Source organism: Clarias gariepinus, chromosome 23 (assembly GCF_024256425.1).
Source record: "Clarias gariepinus isolate MV-2021 ecotype Netherlands chromosome 23, CGAR_prim_01v2, whole genome shotgun sequence".
NCBI classification, from domain to species: Eukaryota; Metazoa; Chordata; class Actinopteri; order Siluriformes; family Clariidae; genus Clarias; species Clarias gariepinus.
In genome coordinates, this window is record NC_071122.1 from 5,163,746 (window position 1) to 5,188,326 (window position 24,581).

At 39.1% G+C, this 24,581-nt stretch overlaps 1 protein-coding gene across 9 annotated transcripts in view; it reads right to left on the reverse strand.

The window, feature by feature from the left end:
* Window positions 1-12,693: 12,693 nt before the first annotated feature.
* Window positions 12,694-24,581, reverse strand: part of LOC128511542 (calmodulin-binding transcription activator 1-like) — a 259,680-nt gene continuing 247,792 nt past the window's right edge. For 2 of the 9 annotated variants that reach the window (XM_053484452.1, XM_053484448.1), the window contains 11 exons: window positions 24,439-24,517; window positions 24,019-24,337; window positions 23,488-23,900; window positions 22,216-22,370; window positions 21,873-22,119; window positions 21,223-21,294; window positions 21,115-21,135; window positions 20,793-20,995; window positions 16,855-16,929; window positions 16,564-16,594; window positions 12,694-13,932 (listed from right to left, as the gene is read on the reverse strand). In XM_053484452.1, the coding sequence (XP_053340427.1) occupies window positions 13,900-13,932; window positions 16,564-16,594; window positions 16,855-16,929; window positions 20,793-20,995; window positions 21,115-21,135; window positions 21,223-21,294; window positions 21,873-22,119; window positions 22,216-22,370; window positions 23,488-23,900; window positions 24,019-24,337; window positions 24,439-24,517 (1,648 nt within the window). In that variant the 3' untranslated portion in view covers window positions 12,694-13,899. Of the gene's footprint in view, window positions 13,933-16,563; window positions 16,595-16,854; window positions 16,930-20,792; window positions 20,996-21,114; window positions 21,295-21,872; window positions 22,120-22,215; window positions 22,371-23,487; window positions 23,901-24,018; window positions 24,338-24,438; window positions 24,518-24,581 lie in introns of all 9 variants that reach the window. The other 7 variants (XM_053484454.1, XM_053484450.1, XM_053484445.1 and 4 more) reach the window with 5 other exon arrangements.

A 24,581-nucleotide genomic window follows, 5' to 3' on the forward strand; every position in this document is an offset into this window, starting at 1 on the left:
GGTACCTCCGTAGGTTATGTACAGGAAACAGGATTGAGTGATTCTTTCTTAATGACTCTTCTACTCCGACTCGTTCGTTCTTTTGTCACGTGACTCCCATAGAGTCCCATGTTAGGTGTATCCCAGGAGCCAGAGCACCGGACATAGCAGGTAATCTTAGGACTCCAGGACAGCATAGGTTTTCTAAGATAGTGTTACATGCTGGAGCTAATGATATACGCCTTCGTCAGTCAGAGGTTAGCAGAAATAACTTTTCAGAGGTGTTTAAATTAGCGAAGGCGATGTAATATGCTCTGGTCCCATCCCAATGAGACGTGGCGACATAGATTACAGCAGGTTATGGTGACTGAACCGCTGGATGTCCAGGTGGTGCTCCGAAAATTATGTGGGCTTCATAGATAATTGAAAGACCTTTGAGGGCAAAACTGGCCTGTTAGGGCGGGACGGTGTCCATCCCACTCGGGAAGATGCTGCTCTCATTTCCTGTAGTATACAGTAGCTCATAGTCTCAGAAGAGGCCTAGTTAATCAGTGACAATCCAGAGCCCAGGCCAGGGAGCAGACAGACAGGCTAAACCAACCGTCTGCTAGCTGCATAGAGTCGTCACCCAGGATTCACCGTATTGAGACTGTGTCTGTCCCGTAAAGCATTTATGTCCATCCTGGACTCAGTAAGAGTAAATCAGTGTGTAGTAGGACCAACTCATAAAGCAGATCACACTTTAGATTTAATAATATTCCTCGGATTAAGTATAAGAAATTTATTTACAAGTCCATTGTCTGAATTTATATCAGATCACTATCTTGTCTCAATTCAAGTGTGTCATAGTAATAACGTACGCACAGCCCCGCGCTACCATACTAAACGTACATTCACATCAACTACCACACAGAGTTTTATCAGTAATCTCCCAGAGTTACCAACTTTAATTAGATCACCGTCTGACCCCACAGAACTCGATCAGGTGACTGAATATTTAGAGTCGACGTGCCGTTATACCTTAGATAATGTAGCTCCTGTTAATAGAAAAATTATTAGAGATAAAAAACTTGCTCCCTGGTATAACGATCATACACGCTCTTTAAAACAGACCGCTCGGAAATTAGAACATAAATGGCGTCAAACTAAATTGTCAGTATTTCAAATAGCATGGAAGGAGAGCATCCTGATCTATAGAAAAGCTCTTAGTGTAGATAGATCAACATATCCCTCCACTCTTATAGAAAATAACAAAAATAATCCTAGATTTTTATTTAATGCTGTAGCCAAATTAACCAGAAATAAGCCCACTGCAGAAATCTCCACAACATCATGCAATAGTGAGGACTTCATGAACTTTTTTAATAATAAAATTGTAAATATTAGGCATAAAATTGAGGCTTTGAAACCAAACAATGTAATTGATGCAGATGTTAATCTAGCCATGTCAGATCGGAACCTAGAATACTTTACTCCCCTTGAAGAGAATGAACTAATTTCACTCATCTCTTCTGCAAATTAATCAACCTGTACATTAGATCCTGTACCGACACATTTTCTTAAACAGATAATACCAGCAATAACAGAACCCCTGTTGAGAATAATTAATCCTTCACTCAGCATTGGTTATGTTCCAAAATCTTTTAAATTAGCAGTTATTAAACCGATTATTAAGAAACCTGACCTCGACCCCTGTCAGCTGTCCAATTACAGGCCAATACCAAACCTCCCCTTTATCTCTAAGATTCTGGAGAAGATAGTAGCGGAGCAGCTATGCTCATATCTACATAGAAATGGCATACATGAACTGTATCAGTCAGGATTTAGGCCTCATCACAGTACAGAGACGGCGCTCGTAGTTAATGACCTCCTATTGGCCTCTGATCAAGGTTGTGTAACCATGCTTGTCTTACTTGATCTCAGTGCAGCTTTTGACACCATTGATCACGCTATTCTTCTTCACAGATTAGAAAATGTAGTAGGAATTAAGGGTACAGCCCTCTCCTGACTCAGATCCTATTTGACCGATCGGTATCAGTATGTAGACTTAAATAGTGATTATTCTGCATGTTCTCAAGTTGAGTTTGGCGTTCCACAGGGTTCAGTTTTAGGCCCACTGCTTTTTTCCCTTTACATGCTTCCTGTGGGCAACATAATCCGTAAGCATGGTATTAGTTTTCACTGTTATGCTGACAACACACAGTTATATGTCTCAGCAAAACCTGATGAGATAAACCAGGTTACTAAAGTTGAGCAATGTGTGCAGGACATAAGAAATTAAATGCTAATTAACTTCCTTTTGCTTAATCCAGATAAGACAGAAGTTCTAGTCATGGGACCGCATACAGCTAGGAGTAAGATTCTAGATCACTCTGTAACTTTAGATGGCCTTTCTGTTCCATCAAGTGCAACAGTAAAAGACCTCAGTGTAATTATTGATTCCAGCCTTTCATTTGAAGCTCATGTAGATAATATTACCAGGATAGCATTCTTTCACCTTAGAAATTTTGCCAAAATAAGAAATAAATGATGCAGAAAAACTAGTTCATGCTTTTATCACCTCTAGGTTGGACTATTGTAATGCCTTACTGTCTGGTTGTTCAGCTAGATGCATAAATAAGCTTCAGCTAGTCCAGAATGCAGCAGCGAGAGTCCTCACTAGAACCAGAAGATACGAGCACATCACCCCTATCTTATCTTCACTTCATTGGCTCCCAGGGAAATTTCTCATTGATTTTAAAATACTACTTTTGACGTATAAAGCATTAAATGGTCTCGTGTCGCAGTACCTGAGCGAACGGCTAGTGTCTTATGATCCGCCACGCCTACTTCGATGATGCAGGCTGCTTATCAGTACCACGTATTATGAAAACTACAGCTGGGGGCAAAGCCCCCAAATTATGGAATAGTCTTCCAAGTAGTGTTTGGGACTCAAACACAGTCTCAGTGTTTAAGTCCAGGCTAAAAACCTATTTATTTAATCAAGCATTTTTATAAATAGATTTGCCATAGGTAAAGGAGCAGATCTGGGGGACTCATGGACGTAGAGTATTATGGTGAACTGGTTTGTTTGGATGCTGTCTTCCTCACTCTCATTGATCACTCAGGTTTGCTGACGGTGAGGTGATTGTTTGCTTTACATCTCAGGAAGCCCTCATGTTTGTGTTTCCTTCTGGCTCTCCCTTTTAGTTATGCTGTCATAGTTAGTCCTGCCGGAGTCTCTTCTTGCACTCTACAGTTAATATACATTCACATTATACACTGTGTGACTGTGACCATACCTAACTGTTATCGCTTCTCTTCTGCTCTCTCTCCTGCTCTTTCTCTTCTCCTCTCTCCCCCTTCCCTCTCTCTCTGTCGAGCTACACATGTCGTTCCTGAGCTGCCAGTGATCCAGACTCCCTCTGCCCTCCGGACCTGTCTGACCCATCCTGGTGCCCTGCTTCTGGCTGAAGATCTCGTCACATGGATGCCCCGTGTGTCTCTCTGGGATGCGTCTGGTGTCTGGGAATGATTCTCTCTACCTAGAAAATGGTTCTGGCCTTGACTGGTGTTGGCAACTGTTTCTCTGAGGACTTGACAGTTCAATAGTTCAGGACTAGAACTTCATACAAGTCTACCTGAGTTTTCAATAACTACCTGGACTCCAAATTAACATCAATTAACATCAGCTATTAAAGCTAAACTGCCTGCCAACTAACACACTGTATAAATGAGATCATTTACTGCTTTCTGTTATCACCCAGATGAGGATGGGTTCCCTGTTGAGTCTGGTTCCTCTCAAGGTTTCTTCCTATTACCATCTCAGGGAGTTTTTCCTTGCCACTGTCGCCCTCGGCTTGCTCACCAGGGACAAACTGACCATTTTGATTCATACACATTCACATTTCATACAAACTTAAATAATTATTTTGATTGTGTAAAGCTGCTTTGGGACAATGCCAATTGTTAAAAGCGCTATACAAATAAAATTGAATTAAATTGAATTGAATAGTCGTTATGCAGTGCAGTACACAGGAAACAGAATTGAACGGTTCTCCACACTGAGTCCTCAAATTCCGAGTCGTTCGTTCCTTTGTCACGTGACTCCCATAGACGCTATACGGTGCAATAGATTGATAAAAGAACGAACGACTCAGACTGGAAGTTTTGAGAGGTGAGCTACTACGACGGAGTACGATGCTCATTCTGTTCATTATAATGTCCTTAGCTGCATTGTAATATTTTCATTACTGGAACTATAGCCAGAATTTGTGTATGTAGACGTATTGTTTTTTTATTTATTAAAAATGCAACATTTTATTTTATTTCTGATCAAAAGAACGAAATGAACTAAATGACTAAAAAAAGATTCGTTCATTTGAATGAACGAGATTCAAAGAACCGAGTCACTAAAATGATTCAAACTTCCCATCACTAAGTCACTCACAAGGAGGGAGGAACCATACACAGATATACATATTCAAAAGACTACAAAGGACGGTTTAGACTGCTGTAAGGATTGTCAGCATAAACTGTGTACTGTATATCCAGAGTGAGTAAAAGAGCTCAGAAAATCATTTTGGACGTCTCACATTCAAGCCAACTTCTCCTTAAACTTTACAAAAACAGTTTCTTCCCCCAGGCAATTTATCTCATGTACAGTTTAATGTTCTCCTCCATAATCAAAATAAAAATTTATGCAATATAATATGTGCAATAACACTGATATTTATTAATTTTTTTTTGACAATACCCCAATTTTTTGGTATGTTTGTTTTGTGTTGTCTGTGTGGTTGTCAGCTTTGGAAACTTCTGTCACCAAAACAAATTTCTTTTATGTGCAAACGTACTGATATTTTTCATCCTAAGTTTTTTCTCATGCAATAATTCACAGTAACATCAATATCTTATAACATAAGTTTAACACTACAATCATGAAACAATAATCAATAATATGAGATAAATATCAGTCACCCCAAACTATGTCATTGGTGTTACTGTTACAAAGAAAAGAGTTTTATTTTGAAATACATTTGATAATATGAACTCATTCCTGCGTCAGAAGTCACTAGATGCGCACTGGACAAATGCAAAATCCATGTCAGATGTCACTTCTCATTTGTTATATTATTATTTATTTTGCAGGTTCATGCAAAGCTTTTAAGACCATCATTACTGTTAATCATTTTATAATCATAGCTGTCAAAAATTGTACATAAAAACAATGAAATAATTAATTCACTTTGACATAATTGAAAACCATGCTGTATTATACATAGAAGCCATTTTGTAAATAATTACAATTTTTCCTTTAAATTAAAGGTGTGAAAGAAGAATTTTTGACCCAATTTCCCCTTTTTTTGTAATGACCCATATAGTGACTGCCTGAGACCAGAGATGAAAGATTCCTCCGTGGTGAATTACATTGCACTAGACGGTACAATTAAATAAGAAATAGAACTTTCCAATAAAAGTAATATAATAAGAAGAATTTGGAAAAAAAAAAAAAAAAAAGTAATAATTTAAATCTAAAAAATTTGGGCTGAAAAATGTATAATAAATAAATAGAAGGGTGTCAATTATGCAGGATTTACAGAAAGAAATGATAAACTGTATTGTGTACATTTATAGTATTAAGTGTCGTATAATATAAAATATAAAACATACTGTGTGGGTATGACAGCAGCAGTATGACTGAAACATGGAGGATGAAATAGAATGATAGGTGTGTTAGCAGCCGTGTGGTTGTTCATGTTCCAAAGTGTGGTTAGTCCTTGTTTATTTGAAAAATTAGCTGTGTGTAAACAAGATTAGAAAATCTGCAACCTAACAAGAAATGTGCAACATAGACAGTAATGTACTCCATCCTGACTAAGCAAAAATGTGGGGTGTGTGTGTGTTTATTGTGTAAATTAACAAAAGAAGTCCAATTTGTTTAATCCTGTCTGGTGGTCTTGTTAAAATCCCGATGTTCAGTATAACAGGACAGGTGTTTAGGTTAATATCACGTCCACCTCCGTTATTCCCCCAGGCACAGGTCCAAAAGTGTTTTCGGAGGACAGCCGTCTGCATCACCATGTTCCCGGTCAAGTGGTACCGTCTCCAGTCAACACAGGCATCCCGAGCAGACCACACCGGGCCATCCTGAGCAGCAACCAAGACACATCCATGTAAAAAGATCCTGAAGGGTTCCTGACCCTCTGTCCTGCTCAGTGTGTTCATCTGATCTCCTCCCTGCTCTCATTGTGCCTCATTGCACAGGCTTCAAACACTGTCCCTGAAGAACCCTTTGAGGACCTTCTGTCATGCACAGTGTTGATCAGATCTTCTCTACTTCCTCAATCTTTCCCGCACTTTTCCAAGGCTATTGCATGGACTGGGTTAATTCGATCGACTCTGCTTCATCCAACCTGTTGTACAGAACAACTTCTCAACCTTGCTCCTGGACAGGGGTCTCCAGAAAGGGCTTGTGTGTGTGTGTGTGTTTGGCTTCTTCACTTCTCTGTCTGAAGTGAGATATTTATTTATCTAATTTCTTTTTACTTCTTTCCACTCACTGAATTCTCACAGGGGTTTGAGTCACCTTGGCTGGGATCATCATTCATGGATGAACTGCCTTCAGTTTCACTGTTTATTTACCAGACATGTTATCCCAAGTCGCCGGTGTGATTTGATTTGTATAAAAATCCACAATTTGTAAAAGAATCAGTACCTATTTGGATTGATATACATTAAAAAAGATTCAAAACGCAGAATCAAGTGGATAAATTGAATCACTAGAACAACAATTGGTAGGAAAAATTATTTCAGAGAAGTGTCTCTACTTCATTACTGAGCGTGACTGATTACTTTGTGACTATCTGTATCCATTCATGTACTGTATTGCTGGAATAACACAATGTGAACCTTTGATTATTTTCAGATTTTATTTTACAGCAGAAATTATATAAAGCATTCAGAAAACATTTTCCATGTTTTGAGGGCAATTCAAAATGTTTTGCATGGCTTCAGCAGCTGAGTATTTTTTTTTTTAAACATATCCAACAATTCAGTGATGCTCTTACATGCACAATTACAGAAAAATAAATCTCACAAGAAGGACAGAGAGAGAGAGAGAGAGAGAGAGAGAGAGGAAAAATTAGAACGTGAGGAGAAAACTCATCGGAGAAAGAAAGAAGGAGAGGAAGAAGGATTCAAAGCAGGGGAAGAGGGGAACAAAGAGAGAAAGAGAAGAGAAGGGGAAAAGAGAGGACTAATACTAGTTTTACATGCAGAGTGTTGATCGCCCATCACCTTGTAAGAAAGCTGGGCTTATATTCACCTATTTTTTTTTTTTTTCTTCTTCTTCTGATCATTTGAAAATGATGAAAACGTGCATTAGGGTTTCGGGGAAATATGAAACCGATATCCATAGATCACTGAATGCCTGACTTTCTGTACCACTAATTGCATAAGAGGAAGTGAACTAAACTTGTCTTTGTTATTTCTTTTCATGTTTCTAAATTCTTTTAAACTATAGCACTCTGCTTTAAAGAAACCGAAACTGTTTATTGCTCTGAATTTCTAAATAAGAAGAGTGATGATTGGTTCATATAGGCCTACTCTACGTTTCACTTATTTCAGGAAGGGGAGGAAAAAAACGATACGGATAAAATCTCAGTTTTATTGGTTCGTTCCAACACGTGAACAGTGCGTAGGATTGAAGAGTTAACCTGTCGCATGTCTCGTTTTTTTTTTTTTTCTTCGTCATTCCTCCTTAGAGAAGTGTGTGACATCAGACGTGCTCAGCAGTAAAGCACAGCTACCTCAGACAAGGCTTTGGGGAATTTAAGTAGAGGATGGAGTCGCGCCACCCTCTCACCTCATATAGAAACGTGGAATGAATGATCAAGTATAAAAAATGTCATGACGGTGTTGAGGTATTCTTTCATTTTTTTTTTTTGGTTGTTTGAAAATGTTAAGTGAGTATGAGTATGACGCTGTATGACGATGATGATGATTTGAACACAACAGTAATACCCTGCTTTCCCGGGGTTTTAGTGATTTGTACTCAATGCCTTCGTGTCTTAATAACGAAACAGTTTCTTTTCAGACCCAAAGCCCTAACCTGCTCTAAATCGAATCTAAATCTGGATTCTCCCTCCCATTTTTGGCACCCTGAGTAAAATTACAAAAGGGAGGCAGAATGATCTCGAATCTCAAACACAGGTAACCGCGGATACGAATTATGATAGACGGGCATGATCTTGGTGTTTTCTCTATCCTTTCCGTTCTTTCTGATTGCAAGCCCTGCATAAAATTGCCCCAATTCTACAAGAAGACACGCCTTCCATGAGATTTGGTGATGACTTCCTGAAGTTTGCATGCTCAATTCTGAAAGAACATTTTGACCATAAGGAATAGCAACGACAAGAAATACTTTTAGTCACGCGAATGAAATGAAAGCAGTATTAATATCAATAATAATAATAATTAGAACAATAACACTAGTCTTGTTTAAACTGTGCCTGCCTTGCAACAAACCTGAAGTGTGATGCCTTGTGATAGGGGACATATATGTATGACGTGGGTGTGAACATGACATAGTGTTTCCTTCTTCTCTACTCTACTGCGCTATATAAGTACTGAGATGAACGACAGGCATGCTTAGTGTATTGTTATAAGTTCTTTTGAAATCTAATTTCTCATGCAAATGTGCCGTGCATGTTCATGTCCATGTTTCACATCTACCTGTTAATGTTAATGCTCTATTACCTGACTTAGTGTAAGCATATTAAGTGAAATGAAATGCTTGAATGAATAAATTGATCCAACATTCCTGATAAATGAAGGAGAAAACACATTTCAGGATAGGAGGTTGATAAGGAGGTGAAGGAGGAAGGGCTAGGAAAGGGGTATCATAACTCTTCGAACAACAAAACTGGTTTTTAAGCCTTGCATATCCATGTATAGTAAAAAAAAAAAAAAAGAAAAAAAGAAAAAAAAACATGAGAGAGGAATTAATTAACATTGACCGTCACTGTAAGTAATAAACTCCTGATTTTTTTTTTTTTTTCTCAGAAGGTTACGTTTTAGGCACTTTCTACAATAATACTGATATTAAATCTCTGTGATGATGTGAAGGATGAAGATCTGATGTAATCACTTCAAAGACTGAAATCGGAGGAGAACAGATAAACAGTGTAAGACCTGTGAATGAGCACCATACGTTCTGAGTGTAGCTGCTGGTGTGAGTCAGAAAAAAATGATCCCTTTTCATATGACAAATACGATCAGATCAGGTTATGGAATTTGTCTTCGTGTCTGATTCACCAACGATGATCCAGTGTTTTCATCCAAAGCCCTTGCGTTCTTTTAATATGACGTAAAAACAAATACAAATACAGATTCACAACGGTTTCCTAACCGAGCCATATTGCACAGCATGACCGCTTCGATCAAAGAAAAATTTATAATGAGATGAGTAAAACAGGAATATTTTTTAAAAATGGCAGGCTTGATCAGATGAATCTCTTCACTAATCCGAAATTTTGTTTTATTTTCACTCTTTCTCAGATCTGATTCAATGGTAGAAAAAGAAATCTGATGAGTCTTATCTTTGATAATACTAATTCTCTTAGATCATACAGACACACCGTATTTCAGACTTCAGACTACTCTTATATAAATATATTATAAATAATTTATGTATATATACTGCCAACAGCAGAGAGGGACATTCCCAATTTGAGACTGCCATTTACAAATCCAACACCTTTCAATCATTTTTCTCCTGGCTTCTTTCTCAATATTCCGTGTCAGCATTTATGCTTAAGATGTAGAATTAAGTGAACAGACAGAACTATTTCTAAGATCTTCAAAGCATCTCTTGTTTCCGGGGACATTGTGGAGTAGGATGTAATGAATTTAAGTCTTTTTTCTGTTTTAACCTCTCTTATAGTCATCTGTTGAGCAGAATAATTCAGTAAGCGATAAAGAGATATCATGGCACTATTGGCGAAAGAAAAAATCTTGTTAGCCATTGTCGTGGGGAAAAAAAAAGGAAAAAGATTTTGATCGTCTAGATTTCTGTTTGAATGGCTCACAGTGCTGTGATGTAATTAAATCAGAAGTCAAGGGAATTGATAGAAAAAAGTTTATAGACCCCATTCCATGGTTGGAAATTAATAATCACTTGATTGTTAACCTCACTAATTCCTCTAGAATAAGTGGGTTTGACATTGTGTTTAACTCCACCACTGATTCTGACTGAAGTCTGGATTTAAACTTGGATTTTTCTATGCTTTACGTTCTAAAGTACTGGTATTGTGCTCTACAACATCCAGGTGCAGTTTATTCCATTTGTCCCTTTGGCAGCCACTTTCATCCAGACAACCTTAGAAAAATATGTGAGCACAGGAAAGTAGGGGTTACATTTGGTGGGATTTGACCTCACACCCTTCAGATCATTCTGCCCACATCTTTGATCACTAACCTCCAGCTCCTTCTGCCTCCACAAAACCAGATATTACATTCCACGTTTGCTTTTTTTTAAGTTAATACTATAATGTATTATGTATATGCATATTATGCATATGATGTTCAGTGTCACCCCTCTGGTTCATTATAGGTCTGAGATGACCTGGAGCCCAACAAAAATGCACAGGTTTTTAAAAAGTGGCCAGATATGAAGCATGATGTGCTCAGAGCATTTAATTATTCATCTTCACTCAGGATAGCTGAGGTTGAGTGTGGGCCTGGGCTCAGGAATGGGAGATACGTATAAAGTACTTAAAACTCTTTCAGGCCTGGGTTGTACTGACCGGAATTTCTAATACAATGAATGGTATTGCACAGAGTTCTTACAGGAGAGAGGGGTGTTAGCCATTGGTATTGATCACAATTTCTACAGGAATGGGTAATACTGGTCAGAATTCCTACAGGAATGAAAAACACTTGTCAAATTCCTATAGGAATAGGTCACATTGTTTAAAAATGCCATAAGAACGGGCAGCGTTGGTCAGAATTTCCTCCAGGAATGGAAAATATTGGTCAGAATTCCTACACAAATTGGGCTAACATTGGCTAAAATTCGTACAGGAATGGTTAACTTTAGTCACACATTCCCTACAGGAATGGGCAACAATCATCAAAATTCCTACAGGAATGGCAACGATGGTCAGAAGTCTTGCAGAAATGAAAAACCCTGGCCAGAATCCCTACACAAATTTGTACTATTGGCCAGAATTCCTACAGGATTGGGCAACATTGGTCAGAATCCCTACACAAATTGGTGGTACCGGCCAGGATTCCTACAGGAACGGTTAACTTTGGGCAGAATCCCCATGAGAATGAAAAGAACTAGTCAGAATTCATACAAAAATGGGCAATATTGGTCAGAATACCTACCAGAATTGGCAACCCTGGTGAGAATATCTACACAAATTGGTGGTATTGGCCAGAATTCCTACAGGAATAAGTAATCTTAGTCATTAGTCCTATGGGAATGGGTGGTATTGGCCAGAATTATTTAAGAAGTGAGTGACATTGTGCATAATTCCTAGAGGCATGGGTGGAAATAGTCAGAATTCCTACTGAAATGAGCAGAAGTGTTCAGAAGCCTTTCAGGAATTAGTGCTTTTATGGTGGTGGATGTTAACGGGCAGCATTCCTGCAGAAACTGGCGATATTGGTCAGAGTTCCCATGTGAATTGATGGCACTAGGAGAAACAGCACATGTGGCAGGAATCCCTAAATATTTCTAATACCAACAGCACTGACTTCATCCATTTTATAGCTGAACTGTGTGTGTGTGTGTGTGTGTGTGTATTTTTTACATAGCAGAACAAACTCAAACCTGTATGAAAAGTAACCCCAGACATCACATACTTTTTCCATGGCTGCCCTGGACTCTTTACACCAAAAGACACTCTGTCTGTCAGGACACGCGTGATGTCATGTGTGTTTATTTATACTCCCTTTATTGTCACATGATCACGTCACATTTCTGGAGCCATTTATACAGAAATCCGGACGATTCGTAAGGGTATACAAACTTCTCGTCTCTCTATAAACAGGTCGTATCTGAAGATGATTTTTTTTTTTTTCCCGGGTCTCCACTAACTATGTTTTATCATGATTTTTGCAAAAACGTCATGCTTTGCTAAATGCTCTTTATAAGAACATCTGAAATAAAAGGCTCTTATATTGAAACTCAATGAATCTGTTTAGATCATAGCCACTACATTTTTTTTCTTTATATTATGCTCTGTGTCATTAATCGTAAGGTTTCATGCACATGGCTCCTTCTTTTGCACCAGATATTTACAGTATTTACAAACAATACAACCGTACATCTCGGGCGTTCAAACAAAACTATACAATATAATTTTTTTGTTATTTTTTTTGCTATCTCTATCATGTTATTATGGTTTTTTTTATGAATAAAATAATATATATTATTAAATACAATCCTCTTGTGGTAAGGGTTCTGGCTCTCCGTGTACCTTTTCTCGCGTCTTCGTTATGTACAGGGACGGCGCTTTAGTCAAAAATATGGAGGTTGTTTATAGGGACCCTTTAAAAAGTCTTTAAGACGTCAGTGATACGGGAATCTCCAAAACGAAAAAGCTTTGTCTGAAACAAAGAGCAACAAAGCAAAGCGCTGAAACTTAGTCAGCACACACACACACATGCACGCACATGCACACACATGTACTGTACACACACACACACACACACACACACACACACACACACACACACACACACACAAACATACAGCAAAAATAGTGTTTCTGTGGCACAATGAGACAATTATACAACAAAAACAAAAAAGTAAGTTTAAAAAATAGGTAGCCTGTAAAAGAAGAGGAGGTAAGATGAGGTAAAAAAAAAAAATGTAAATAAAAAAAGATGTATAATAAATGTGCAGGACAAAGAAATGATGTTGAGCTTAAATTAACACGCACACAAAAAAAATCCACAAAACAGTTTTGTCAGCATGCAGGAGCACTCGGCTCTCAAACACATGCATTAAAATTCAGCAAACACGGGACTCACAAAGTCAGGCCAGCGAAAGGCGACGTTAAGAAAAGGACTCGTTTAGAAAGTCAAAAAACAGTGCACACAAACAGATACCCGACAGAGACTCAGCTCTGCCCTGAAATCGTGACTTAGTCCAAAAAACACAAAAAGTAAGACACAGATATTTCAAACCCAGATTTTTTTTTTTTTTAAACCTAAACCCGGTCTACATTCATGTGCAGCCCATCCCTTTTTCACCAGCTGAAAGGACGGACCAGTAAGAACCAAAGAGCTGATATATACGTACATGGAGCTGACGGAGAACTCTGCATGCACATGATCAATGAGATCAATGAGACCTTTTTTCTTTTTTTCGGTTTTGCTTTTCTCATTTTTGTTCTTTTTTTGTTGTTGATCAAATCAGTAGCTTCTCCCCCACTTTTCATTCAAAATATAAAAACATAATAATCATAAGCAGCATGATTACATTAACGCAATTTCTTTCTTAATCTTCTTGACTTTCTTATCTTACAAGCGCCTTTAGTCAGAAAAAAACAAAACAATATTCAGCTCCATGGCAATCGTTCCTCGATTTAAGAAGAAAAAAAAAACAATATGAAGAGTGCAAAAATGGCATGAGGATGTCATTATTTCCCAGATAAAGTCTTTGTTTTATGCAGAACTCCCCACATTTTCTATGGAGAAGAAAAATACACAACGCTGTGGCAGTACCAGGGTCGACAGAATCAGCAATGACGTAACCATCATCATCTTCTCGCTTCTGTTTGTTTTTTTTTTTCTCTCTCCCATTTTCTTGAATAGTTTTTGTCTTTTGGTAAATTGTTCATTTTGTGTAAAAACAGAAAGAGGGAAAGGGGAACAGTCTGGACTGGTGGTGGACGTTACATTGTGACGGGGCTCTTTGGCGAGCTCTCATGTTCCTTGGCCTTTCTCAGTTCTCTCGCCCTGTAAGAAAAGAGAAGACAGAAGACAGAAACACAGGGTTAGTTTGGGTTTTAGACAGACGCTTTGAAGCGCTTTTCTTCTCTGAAATATTCATTAGAGGGCGACAAACAAACACAGCTCGCTCTCAGCTCCTGGTGGATTCTAAAGGTGTTCATTCATTTTCTCAAATATTTGTCTGTATGTTACTGTTTCTGTATAATCAGTCACTTGGATAAATTTCCGTATTAATTCAAGACGTCATAATAAACATGGAGGCGTGGTGGCTTAGTGGTTAGCACTGTTGCCCTGAACCTCCAGGTCCTGCGTTCGATTCCGGCATCAGGTCTGTGTGCATGGAGTATGCATGTTTCTTCCCGTGCTTGGTTGGTTCCCAAATTGCCTGCAGTATGTGAATGTGCATGTGAAAGTCGTACAAAATGGGAACAAATACAGTGGTCACCAGTGCCCTCCACGGTCCCTGGTTGGACTACAGGGGCTGCTAGATGGATGGATGGAAGAATAAACATGCTTGAAAAATTGTTTATATTAGTACATTTACTGAACATCTGTGGAAGCAGACTCCAGTGTCAGTGTTTCGAGGAACATTTTCTACTGCATGAAAGTGCTTTATGATTTCTCTGTCTGACTGCAAGCTGCACATTGCCGAAAGTGATGATATTCTCTTCATTCTAGATATCTTAAATCTAGTGACATAAAACTAGTGTTTTTTTTTATTTAAGATTGACACTAATCAAATATAAGATTATTGGGTTTATTATTGGGGGGAATAAACATCCAGCACGTTTACATGAATCCAGATGGACTTAAATAAACTCTGAAAAAGTTAAATTAACACTTTTACTTTTTTATTTTAAGAGTTTTCTTTTTTTACTTTCTTTTTTTTTAAAGAGTTAACTATCCATACTAACTAGTATACTATCTTTCAGAAATGCGCAGATGAATGTTACAAATTTTAAATGTCCATTTCTTGTTCTATTGGAAGATAATTCTGCTTCTTTTAAGAAAAAGAAATCCTTAACATTAGCAAAATTATCTGCCATAAGAAGAAGAAATTTACATTAAAAAACCTTGCAAAAGTTGTCTAGACATAGGCTTAAAAATCTTATATCAAGAACATGAAGTCAAATTTTACTAGATTAAAATATTGTCATTTTTTGCAGTGTAATACATTCATATCTATTTTTTATAATATTTTTATTTTTTATTATATTAATTTATTTATTTTTAAATTGTCAGGATATAGGTTTAATAATCTTGTATTTAGTTTATTATAATCTTAGTTGAATTAATTGGAGATATTTGGCTAGATTCAAGATATTTTCACATTTTGCAATGCAACTTTTTAACGTCAAGAGAAAATGAGATATGATAACGTACAACGTGTAGCAATTAAACACTTTGGGTTGACATTACGTAGTCTGGAATTTAAAACAGTAACAGTAACACTTCCGATCACTGTGTACGTATTACAGGATGACACAGAGTGTGCTATTGCTTAATTATGCAATAACACACACTAAAGGCTGTTAATCTGAACATGCAGAAGCAGCAATAATTCAGTGGTGTCATGTACCACAGCGTCCTTCTGTCCTCAGGGTAACTACTGTGTGGTGTTACGTTCCTGTACGAATCCCATGTCGAACCTGAGCTGCGTGGGAAAACATGATGCCACGTACTGCTAGAAGCACTCACACTAATCTACAGAAATAACCAACATGAACGAACAAACGATTCCGTCATCATTCAGACTTAACATTGTCATACAAACACTACATGCAAGATCTTTAAAAAATGTCTTTAAAATAAATTGTAATAATGACTTGACAGCTAAAAGAAAAAGTTTTACTGCTAATGTGGTTAGTAACTTCTTCTACACATGCACAGTACATCATGTCACACAACTTATGTGATATCAGGGGAGTCAAGAAGACAAAATGTTAATAAACAGCATAAATGACAAAAGTCGTCTCTGTGTTCCTGCAAACATTCTGTTGTATCGAACGTCATAGAATTGTATAAACTCCTGAAAGGCACAGCCCCCAAACCCCTCAATAAAGCATTAATTATTATTATTATTTAATCATTATTAAATCAAACCCAAGACATGTAAAGTGTAAGAAACAGGCAGCCAGGCATTTAAAGGGCTAAACCCTTCCTTAAAGGAAGTGAGATCATTTACAGCATGCTCCTTAAGAAGCAAGGCCTCCTCTGGCCAGCATGCAATGCCATCCACATAATCCAGCAGTCCATCAGTCCATAGTGCTCTCAGAAAGCGTCCTCATGACAAACAGAGATGGAGGAGGAATGAATTGAGTGACAGGGGGGAGGAATTTGCCGTAAATATCTGTTGCTTGATCGTTCATTACAACGATCACCCCCTCTCTCTCATTCAGAGGCTCAAATCCAGGGAGGCTTCAAGTTGGCCATCATGCAAGCAGGCACAAAGCAAAAGAGATAAAGAGATGGAGATAGATATATAGATAGAGAGAAAAAGAGAGAGAGAGAGAGAGAGAGAGAAAGTAAATAAAGGACAGACTAGGAAAACAGAGAGCATGATATAGGGGGAGAGAGAGGACTGGATAGAACAGGACGTCAGATGGGGACAGGCTGATTGGCCGAGGCTGCACTCACCCGTTTGAACAGTCTATGGTCCATCAAGGGGCTTTGCGTAAACAGCAAAACAACACCACATAGCTATTAGCACACACTGAGGGTCAGGTGGGGTTTGGGGGGAAGGAGAGGGGCCATAAATGGGGTGCAGGGTGAGCCATGAGTCAAGAAACGTTATCTGTGTAGATAAACTCTTAATCTAACATCAAATACAGGAAAAGATTAAATCTGAGGTTAAGTATTTACTGTATTTAAGGGAGACTGGCTTTGTGTTGGTTTGTTAGGAGATACATCAGTGCCAGTGTGACTTACCTATGGCGACATCGGAGCAGAAATCGCATTATTTTCCTGGCGGCCTGGTCCTGCCTCTTGGTGAGCAGACCGCTTCTGAAACAGAGTATTAAATGCTCGCTTAATTTCACCACACGGTGAAACTCCCCTGATTTATTTTATTGTGCATGAAGACATCTTTAAGAAATTGTGGATTCAGTCATGTAACTACTGTAAGACTGTTAGTTACAAGTTTTGGAATTCCTGGGCCCATATTTACTAAGCGTCTCAAGAAATCGCTTCCAAGTGGCCAAAAATTGTGTCCTGATTTTAGGAGTAGGAGCTATTTAGGAGCTATTTCTCAAAATTCTTAACATAGGAAATCATGCCTATCTCCACCAAAATGTAGAAGAGCTCTGGAGACGTCCTAACTAGTTAAGAGTAGTGAGGAAACCGTGTTTTTACTAAAATGCTGAGAGACATTTACAGAGCTCATAAAAGACATGTTTGGCCAATGATGACATTTTTTTTTTTTAACACATCGCATGTGGTGTGTAACTTGTTCATTAACAAACATTTAGTTTTTTTGGTAGACAGTGACAAGGCTGACTATGGAAATGGAAAAAAATCTAACTTTGCTCCTATAGCACCACAGTGTCACAGATTTATACATTTGCCCACGCAATGTGAAAAAAACAAAAACAAACAAGCTGCATTAATGGAGCTATAGTCATTATCCACGGCACACACATTAAATTAATCATATTCATATATACATTTTATGTATTTTTATTAAATTATTTGAGTGTACAACTTTTTTTTTCTTCTTGAGATTCTCTGTTCACATTCCTGACAGTTGTTATTGATGCTTTCACAAAATCGCTTCCACTTAGAGGTAAGAGAAGGACAGAATTTAGCTTTAATTATTTCTTTCTACATTTTACTGACTCATCTGCAAGCAAACACTCTCATCCTTTTTCAGTCTTTTCAAAGTCTGTCCTACATAGTCCTGTTACAGGGGCTTGAAACTATTGAAACTGGAGTAGTCTAATTAGGATAACGTCATGAGTCACACATCTATGAGTTTTTTTCTGTCTGCATAAAGTTTTTACAGAACTTCACCATTTCGCTTTTCCACTGTTTAAAACTGCAAAACCCTGGGAGAACTACAACCCCCACTGTAATGTGTACTTTGCGGCTGTCAGTGTCGTACAATAGTGATGTCACACGCTTTCCTTGGCTTAGTCCTATTCCTCGCTGAAAAAAACGACGGCTAAATCTACAACAGATTGGGCCAGTCTGTCTGTTGCTCAATTAGTTTTGCCTTGAATTTAGACATCCTATTACGTGACTTTATATTTACATCTCCAAACTTTTGTTCAACTTACTGTAAAGTAGTGGATTTGGTGGGGAAGGTACGCAGTAAACATTTAATGTCTAAAAGACCGCCAGCGCATTAGCCCAGGTGTCACTAGACAATTAGAAATCTTTCAAACAGATTCTAAAGATAATCCATGTGTTTTTGCAAGGTCCTGACCCAGTCGTTTTGGTGTCTTTTAGATGTAACCTGTTGACTGGGACACGCCTCATTTAGAAGATTAATCACCACATTCTGATCAATCAGAATCCAGAGTTCAACACCACCGTTGTACAATTACATTTTATTTAATATTCTTTCTATTATCATTTGATTTTAGTTTTTTTTAAATAATGAATGTGATTTCTATTTAAATTAAAACTATTAAAATTTTAATAAGAGTTTTAAATAACTCCCTAAATGTTTTTTTTTAACATAAACTCTCCCATTTCATGCACAATTTCTCACTAGGTTAGATTAGAGAGATCTGTATAGAGATCAGTATAGAGATCAGTGTAAAGATCAGAATCATTTGACTGGCTCCACTCGGGACTCTAAGAAGAAACAAACATCAGAAGAGTTTAAAAAAATAAAATTCTTATTAATATATTAATTGATCCATTTGTACCATTCTCATAACTTTTTATTTGTGAACAATTTATTAAATAAATGTTGTAAAACCCTGGAGATGAGTAGGACTGAATGGGAAACTTTTCCACAACTTAAAGAAATGTTTGACTTTATTTCTCAGAATTCAAATAATTTTCCTAATAAGTCTACAGTTGTGGCCAAAGGTTTTGAAAATTACATAAATATTGGAAATTGGAAAAGTTGCTGCTTAAGTTTTTATAATATCAATTTGCATATACTCCAGAATTTTATGAAAAGTGATCAGATGAATTGCATATAGTCCTTCTTTGCCATGAAAATTAACTTAATCCCAAAAAACCTTTCCACTGCATTTCATTGCTGTCATTAAAGGATCTTTCATTTCAGTAATCGTCTTGTTAACTCAGGTGAGAATGTTGACGAGCACAAGGCTGGAGATCATTATTTCAGGCTGATTGGGTTGAACGCATGCAGCCATCATTGCTTTGCATAAAAATGGCTTCACCGGCAAGGATATTGTGGCTACTAAGATTGCACCTAAATCAACAATTTATAGGATCATCAAGAACTACAAGGAAAAAGGTTCAATTCTTGTTAAGAAGGCTTCAGGGCGTCCAATAAAGTCCAGCAAGTGCCAGGATCGTCTCCTAAAGAGGATTCAGCTGCGGGATCGGAGTGCCACCAGTGCAGAGCTCGCTCAGGAATGGCAGCAGGCAGGTGTGAGCGCATCTGCACGCACAGTGAGATGAAGACTTTTGGAAGATGGCCTGGTGTCAAGAAGAGCAGCAAAGAAGCCACTTCTCTCCAAAGAAAACATCAGGGACAGATTGATCTTCTGCAGAAAGTATGGTGAATGGACTGCTGAGGACTGGGGCAAAGTCATATTCTCCGATGAAGCCTCTTTCCGATTGTTTGGGGCATCTCGAAAAAGGCTTGTCCGGAGAAGAGAAGATGAGCGCTACCATCAGTCCTGTGTCATGCCAACAGTAAGGCATCCTGAGACCATTCATGTGTGGGGTTGTTTCTCATCCAAGGGAGTGGGCTCACTCACAATTTTGCTCAAAAACACAGCCATGAATAAAGAATGGTACCAAAACACCCTCCAACTGCAACTTCTTTCAACAATCCCACAACAGTTTGGTGAAGAACAATGCATTTTCCAGCACGATGGAGCAAAAGTGATAACTAAGTGGCTCGGGGACCAAAACGCTGAAATTTTGGGTCCATGGCCTGGAAACTCCCCAGATCTTAATCCCATTGAGAACTTGTGGTCAATCCTCAAGAGGCGGGTAGACAAACAAAAACCCACTAATTCTGACAAACTCACAGAAGTGATTATAAAAGAATGGGTTGCTATCAGTCAGGATTTGGCCCAGAAGTTGATTGAGAGCATGCCCAGTCGAATTGCTGAAAAAGAAGGGCCTACACTGCAAATACTGACTCTTTGCACAAATGTCATGTAATTGTCGATAAAAGCCTTTGAAACGTATGAAGTGCTTGTAATTATATTTCAGTACAACACAGAAACAACTGAAACAAAGATCTAAAAGCAGTTTATCAGCAAACTTTGTGAAAACTAATTGTGTCATTCTCAAACTTTTTGGCCACAAATGTACAATCTCAACTTTATTTCTGGTAATTTTTCATCCACATGAAGATTGTATGAATGAGGCCAGCTTTACCTCATCTGTCCTGTTTGGTCTCCACCTGAGTTGCCTGTTAGACAGAGTTCTCTTCAGCAATCAGAGATCTTATGCTTTATGAAGTCAATTTTCATGTATAAAACCTTCTTTCAGTGGGGATGCTCTGCCTGATTGGCTAAACAACATGATTAGAGGAATAAAGAGAAGAGAAATAAATTCAACATGTCTAATGAGTTCATAGGCCCCATGATTGACTCATGACACTGATGGACAGCAGGGAAAGAACTGACATCCCTCATACCCAGGACGTACAGTAATTGTTCCTGTCTTGAAATCGGCTCAGGATCTCAACTACCTGTTTATGTTCGTACCTGAGCTTGTGCTGCACCAGGACTGCAGCTGCAGCAGCGTGAGAATGGGGGTTGGGTCGGCCCAGCTCCTTGTAGCTGCGATAGTATTGCTGGATCAGCATGGCTGCCCGACGACTTTGCTGGAACTTCTTCTGCTCATAGTAGCTGCGGAATTTACTCTGGATTAGGATGGCGGCCAGCGTCATCTTCTTATAAAGTGCATACTGCCAAAAGGACAAAGCGGAGCGTGAACATCTAAACAACATCTAAACAGGTCTTTCTGCATCACACTTTTTCTCCTAACATGTGTAACAGTATGTCCTATGAAAAGTGGCCATATTACCTTTAAGGCTATCCATGTCAGCTTGTGGAAGAAAGAGACAAATGCGACATTACTACTGACTAGAGAGAAGAGGTATACAGGAGAATTTCTCCTAGATGTTGAGCTTACCTGCTTGTACTTTTTATAACAGCGCTGAATAACAGCAGCTGCCAGTTCCTGCTGCTCTCTGAGTGGACGCCCCTGCAGGAGGGAGGGAGTAAGGGAAGAGGCAAAGAGAGGAAGAGAGGACAGGAGAGGGGACAGGTTAGTATTCACAGCCGGCCTGCGAGCGCATGACCACGGAGATGGCACTAGATTTCCGGCTTTTTTTCGGCTGTCCGGGAAGTCCGCTTTGATTCTTAATGTACCTGAAAGTCTATCACATTGTATGGAGATGTAGGATTATAAATTATGTTATAGACTTGGGAATGGACACACATACAGTAACACAAAGTGTATATAAATATATACACAGAGAGAGAGAGCAATGCAGTCATTTTCTGTAGCCAGGCCATGCTTAGCTCAAGCAAGACTTCTCATGCTTAACTGCGACGCCTCTTAAGCACAAATCCAAACACAAACCGTGGATCTTGTCACCTTTAAACCCCCAAAACTTGATAGATCTGGTTTATGTTATACAGGTTTACCTTTACAACAACACACGATACAGCACAATGACTGAAACCAGGCCACAATAAACACACCAAAAAAGGAGGAACACCATGACAGCCCACATGAGCAGTGATACAGAGATGTCCCTGGATCCGGAAGGTCCCTACCTTATACTTGCGGAAGGTACTCTGGACTTGGCGCGCTGCCTCATAAAGCTCTCTCTGCTCGTGGTCAGACAGGGCCAGCTGGGTTGAATCCCGCTCCTTCTTGCTGTGAGAGACATTAAGAAATGCACTCCAGTCTGCTGGAGACGGAAGTCCGAATTTCCCAAAAGGGCCTTCAGAATCGGGATGGCTGCCAGTGTGGCCGGCGCCTAGTCCTGTGGAGCATGGCACCGGCTTGCTGTATAGGAACCTAAAAAAAATAATAATAAAGCAGGCTTCAGCATAACGTACGAATGATGTATAATGTATGTGCATTTACGGCATCATTTCAGTATGAGCGTATTACCTTTCTGCATCTCCAAGGTATGTAGCTAACCAGCTCATAGTGCTGTTGACCTCCACACTATCCAGAGGTGCTGACTCTGTGGCCACAAAGTTTTCACTCTTGATGCGATCAGGAGTTGCTTCGATGATGTGCTCGGCCAGAGTCATCATGTTCAGCTGAAACATGGAGAAATTCAGTTGTTATTTCTGCAAATGGCCATTATGAAACAAAATACCTTCGTACTTTGTCATGCTACTACAGAAAACTAATCAACGATGAGCTGGAGTTACTAGCAGAGTAGGGGAAAATACACAAATACACTAAGGAAAAGTATTCCTCAAAGTTACTTAAGTGTCAATAATACAGGGTGTGAATTAGCTCACAGGAGTGTAAAAACTCTCTCTCTCTGTCTCTCTGTCTGTTTTCCTCGCCGATTTTGATGTATCTCTTGCTGTCTGCATTCAGCTCCGTTTCTGATGTCAAACACCTGTTGCATTATTACGTGTCATGAAGAAAAGGCAATTCACGCAATTACAAATAATAGTCAGTAGGGGCGAAATTTACGCTTCAAATACTACACACCACTGTCGTTAGGTAACGCAAAGCCATGGAGAAATGTATGTAAGTAAACATACAGATGTTTGCTGTATTTATGAGCATAGTAAAATAAAAAATGATCCTTTAATAAAACTACTCAAATAAAGTACAGATATTCGTACTTAAGTACAAAACAAAGTACTCAGTTATCTTCCACATCTGGTTATTACTATAGCAGTAAAACATCTGTAACTGCCCGCCATGCAGGGTTTTATTCTTGAAATGTTTTAATTCATTTATCAAAGTTATACTTTTAAAAGAATCTTTAGTTCTAAAGTCCATGAAACTGGTTAGCTTTCACTAATGTTACAACAACTATAAATGACCCCTCCCTTACCAGGCTTTATTTTCTCTCTTTCTCAATCACAGAAGAGATGTAGAGAAGCTTACAACTACAGCTTTTTCTCTAACTGCTACAGAGCTCTGAAACTGGAGACACCTTCCATAAATGTTTAAAAAAATAATAAAACAATACGTTTTAATCTGTATATGTGCAGCATCCCTACACACAACCTCTTGCTACAGAACGTGTGCATTAATACAAACTCATGATTTGTAGCAGCACTATTCTTAGAGATGCTGTTCTAGAAAAATCTAATCGCAGCTCCTGAGTAAAACAGCTGAGGTATGATCAAGGGTATTACATTCACGCTGTGACTAACAAACTGGTTTTGATGGTGCTGTGCATTTCCACACCTGCAGATCCCCTGTGTTCTCCAGATCCTCTTGTCCCAGCAGAAGCTCGGAGACCGATCCCGTTGCGGGTGCTTCCCGTAACCTCAGCCTGTTCGCCAACCTTTCTTTAGCGAGTCCTCCAACTGGCCCTCTGCGTCCTGAGGCCTGTTTGCCGCTCCATCGCCCGCCCCCGCACGCCGAGCTCAGCTTTGTCTGAGCCTTGTCTCCTTTTCCTGCCTCTTTGTCCGCTGTACCTCCTCTGGTTGTTTTACTTTTGTGGACTTGCTCTCCTAAACCGAGAGGGGTAGACCCGGGCTTGCTTGACCTCGCTTGGTGGATTTCAGGATTGGGTTTGTGTTTCTTAGTTAACGGGGCATCTCCTTGGCTTTCACTGGTGTAGAAGCTGGAAGGTTCAGACCTGGGTCTCCTCAAATCTGCAGAGATGTAAAAAAACAAAAAACTATTGGATAATTTTTTTTAAATCATCGTGCTAGTCTTTGTCAGTGTGTAAAGTAAGCTCTGACTGAATGCACTTTTTATACTAAACGTCACCTTGATTTGAGCTCAGAGCCGAGCTAGAAACGTTGGTCGCTCTTATTCCAGGAGCAGTCTCACTTCCCCAGACGTTCATCCAGCCATCCGTGGTGGAGCTTTCCGCATTTGAGGAGAAAGGCATACTGGGTGCTGGAGCCTGCTGCTGCTGTTCTTCCCTCTGAAGATTTTCCAGATACTCCGCCAGCTTGGTGTGGCCCCGGGATCGAGCTGTGGCCAACGGTAAGCGCCCAAGAGAATCTGGGATAGCCAGGGCTCGTCGATCCCACTTATACAAAACCACGGCTGCCTCCGTGTGACCCAAAGCACAAGCCCACATCTAGAGAAAAAAGAGTGAAGATGTGAGATAACGAAAAGTTACATTAGAGCCCATACTTTCAGTAACAATAAAATAAATCTACTTGGTCACTAAATACTCACAAGTGGGGTGCAGGAGAAGTGGTCGACATTTAAAGGATCCACCTCTAACTCCAGGTCGATGCTGTCTGCATGCTTAGTGCTGTGGACAACCTTAGAATTAGCAGCATGCTCCAATGACCGACCACTCACGCGTCAAATTAAAA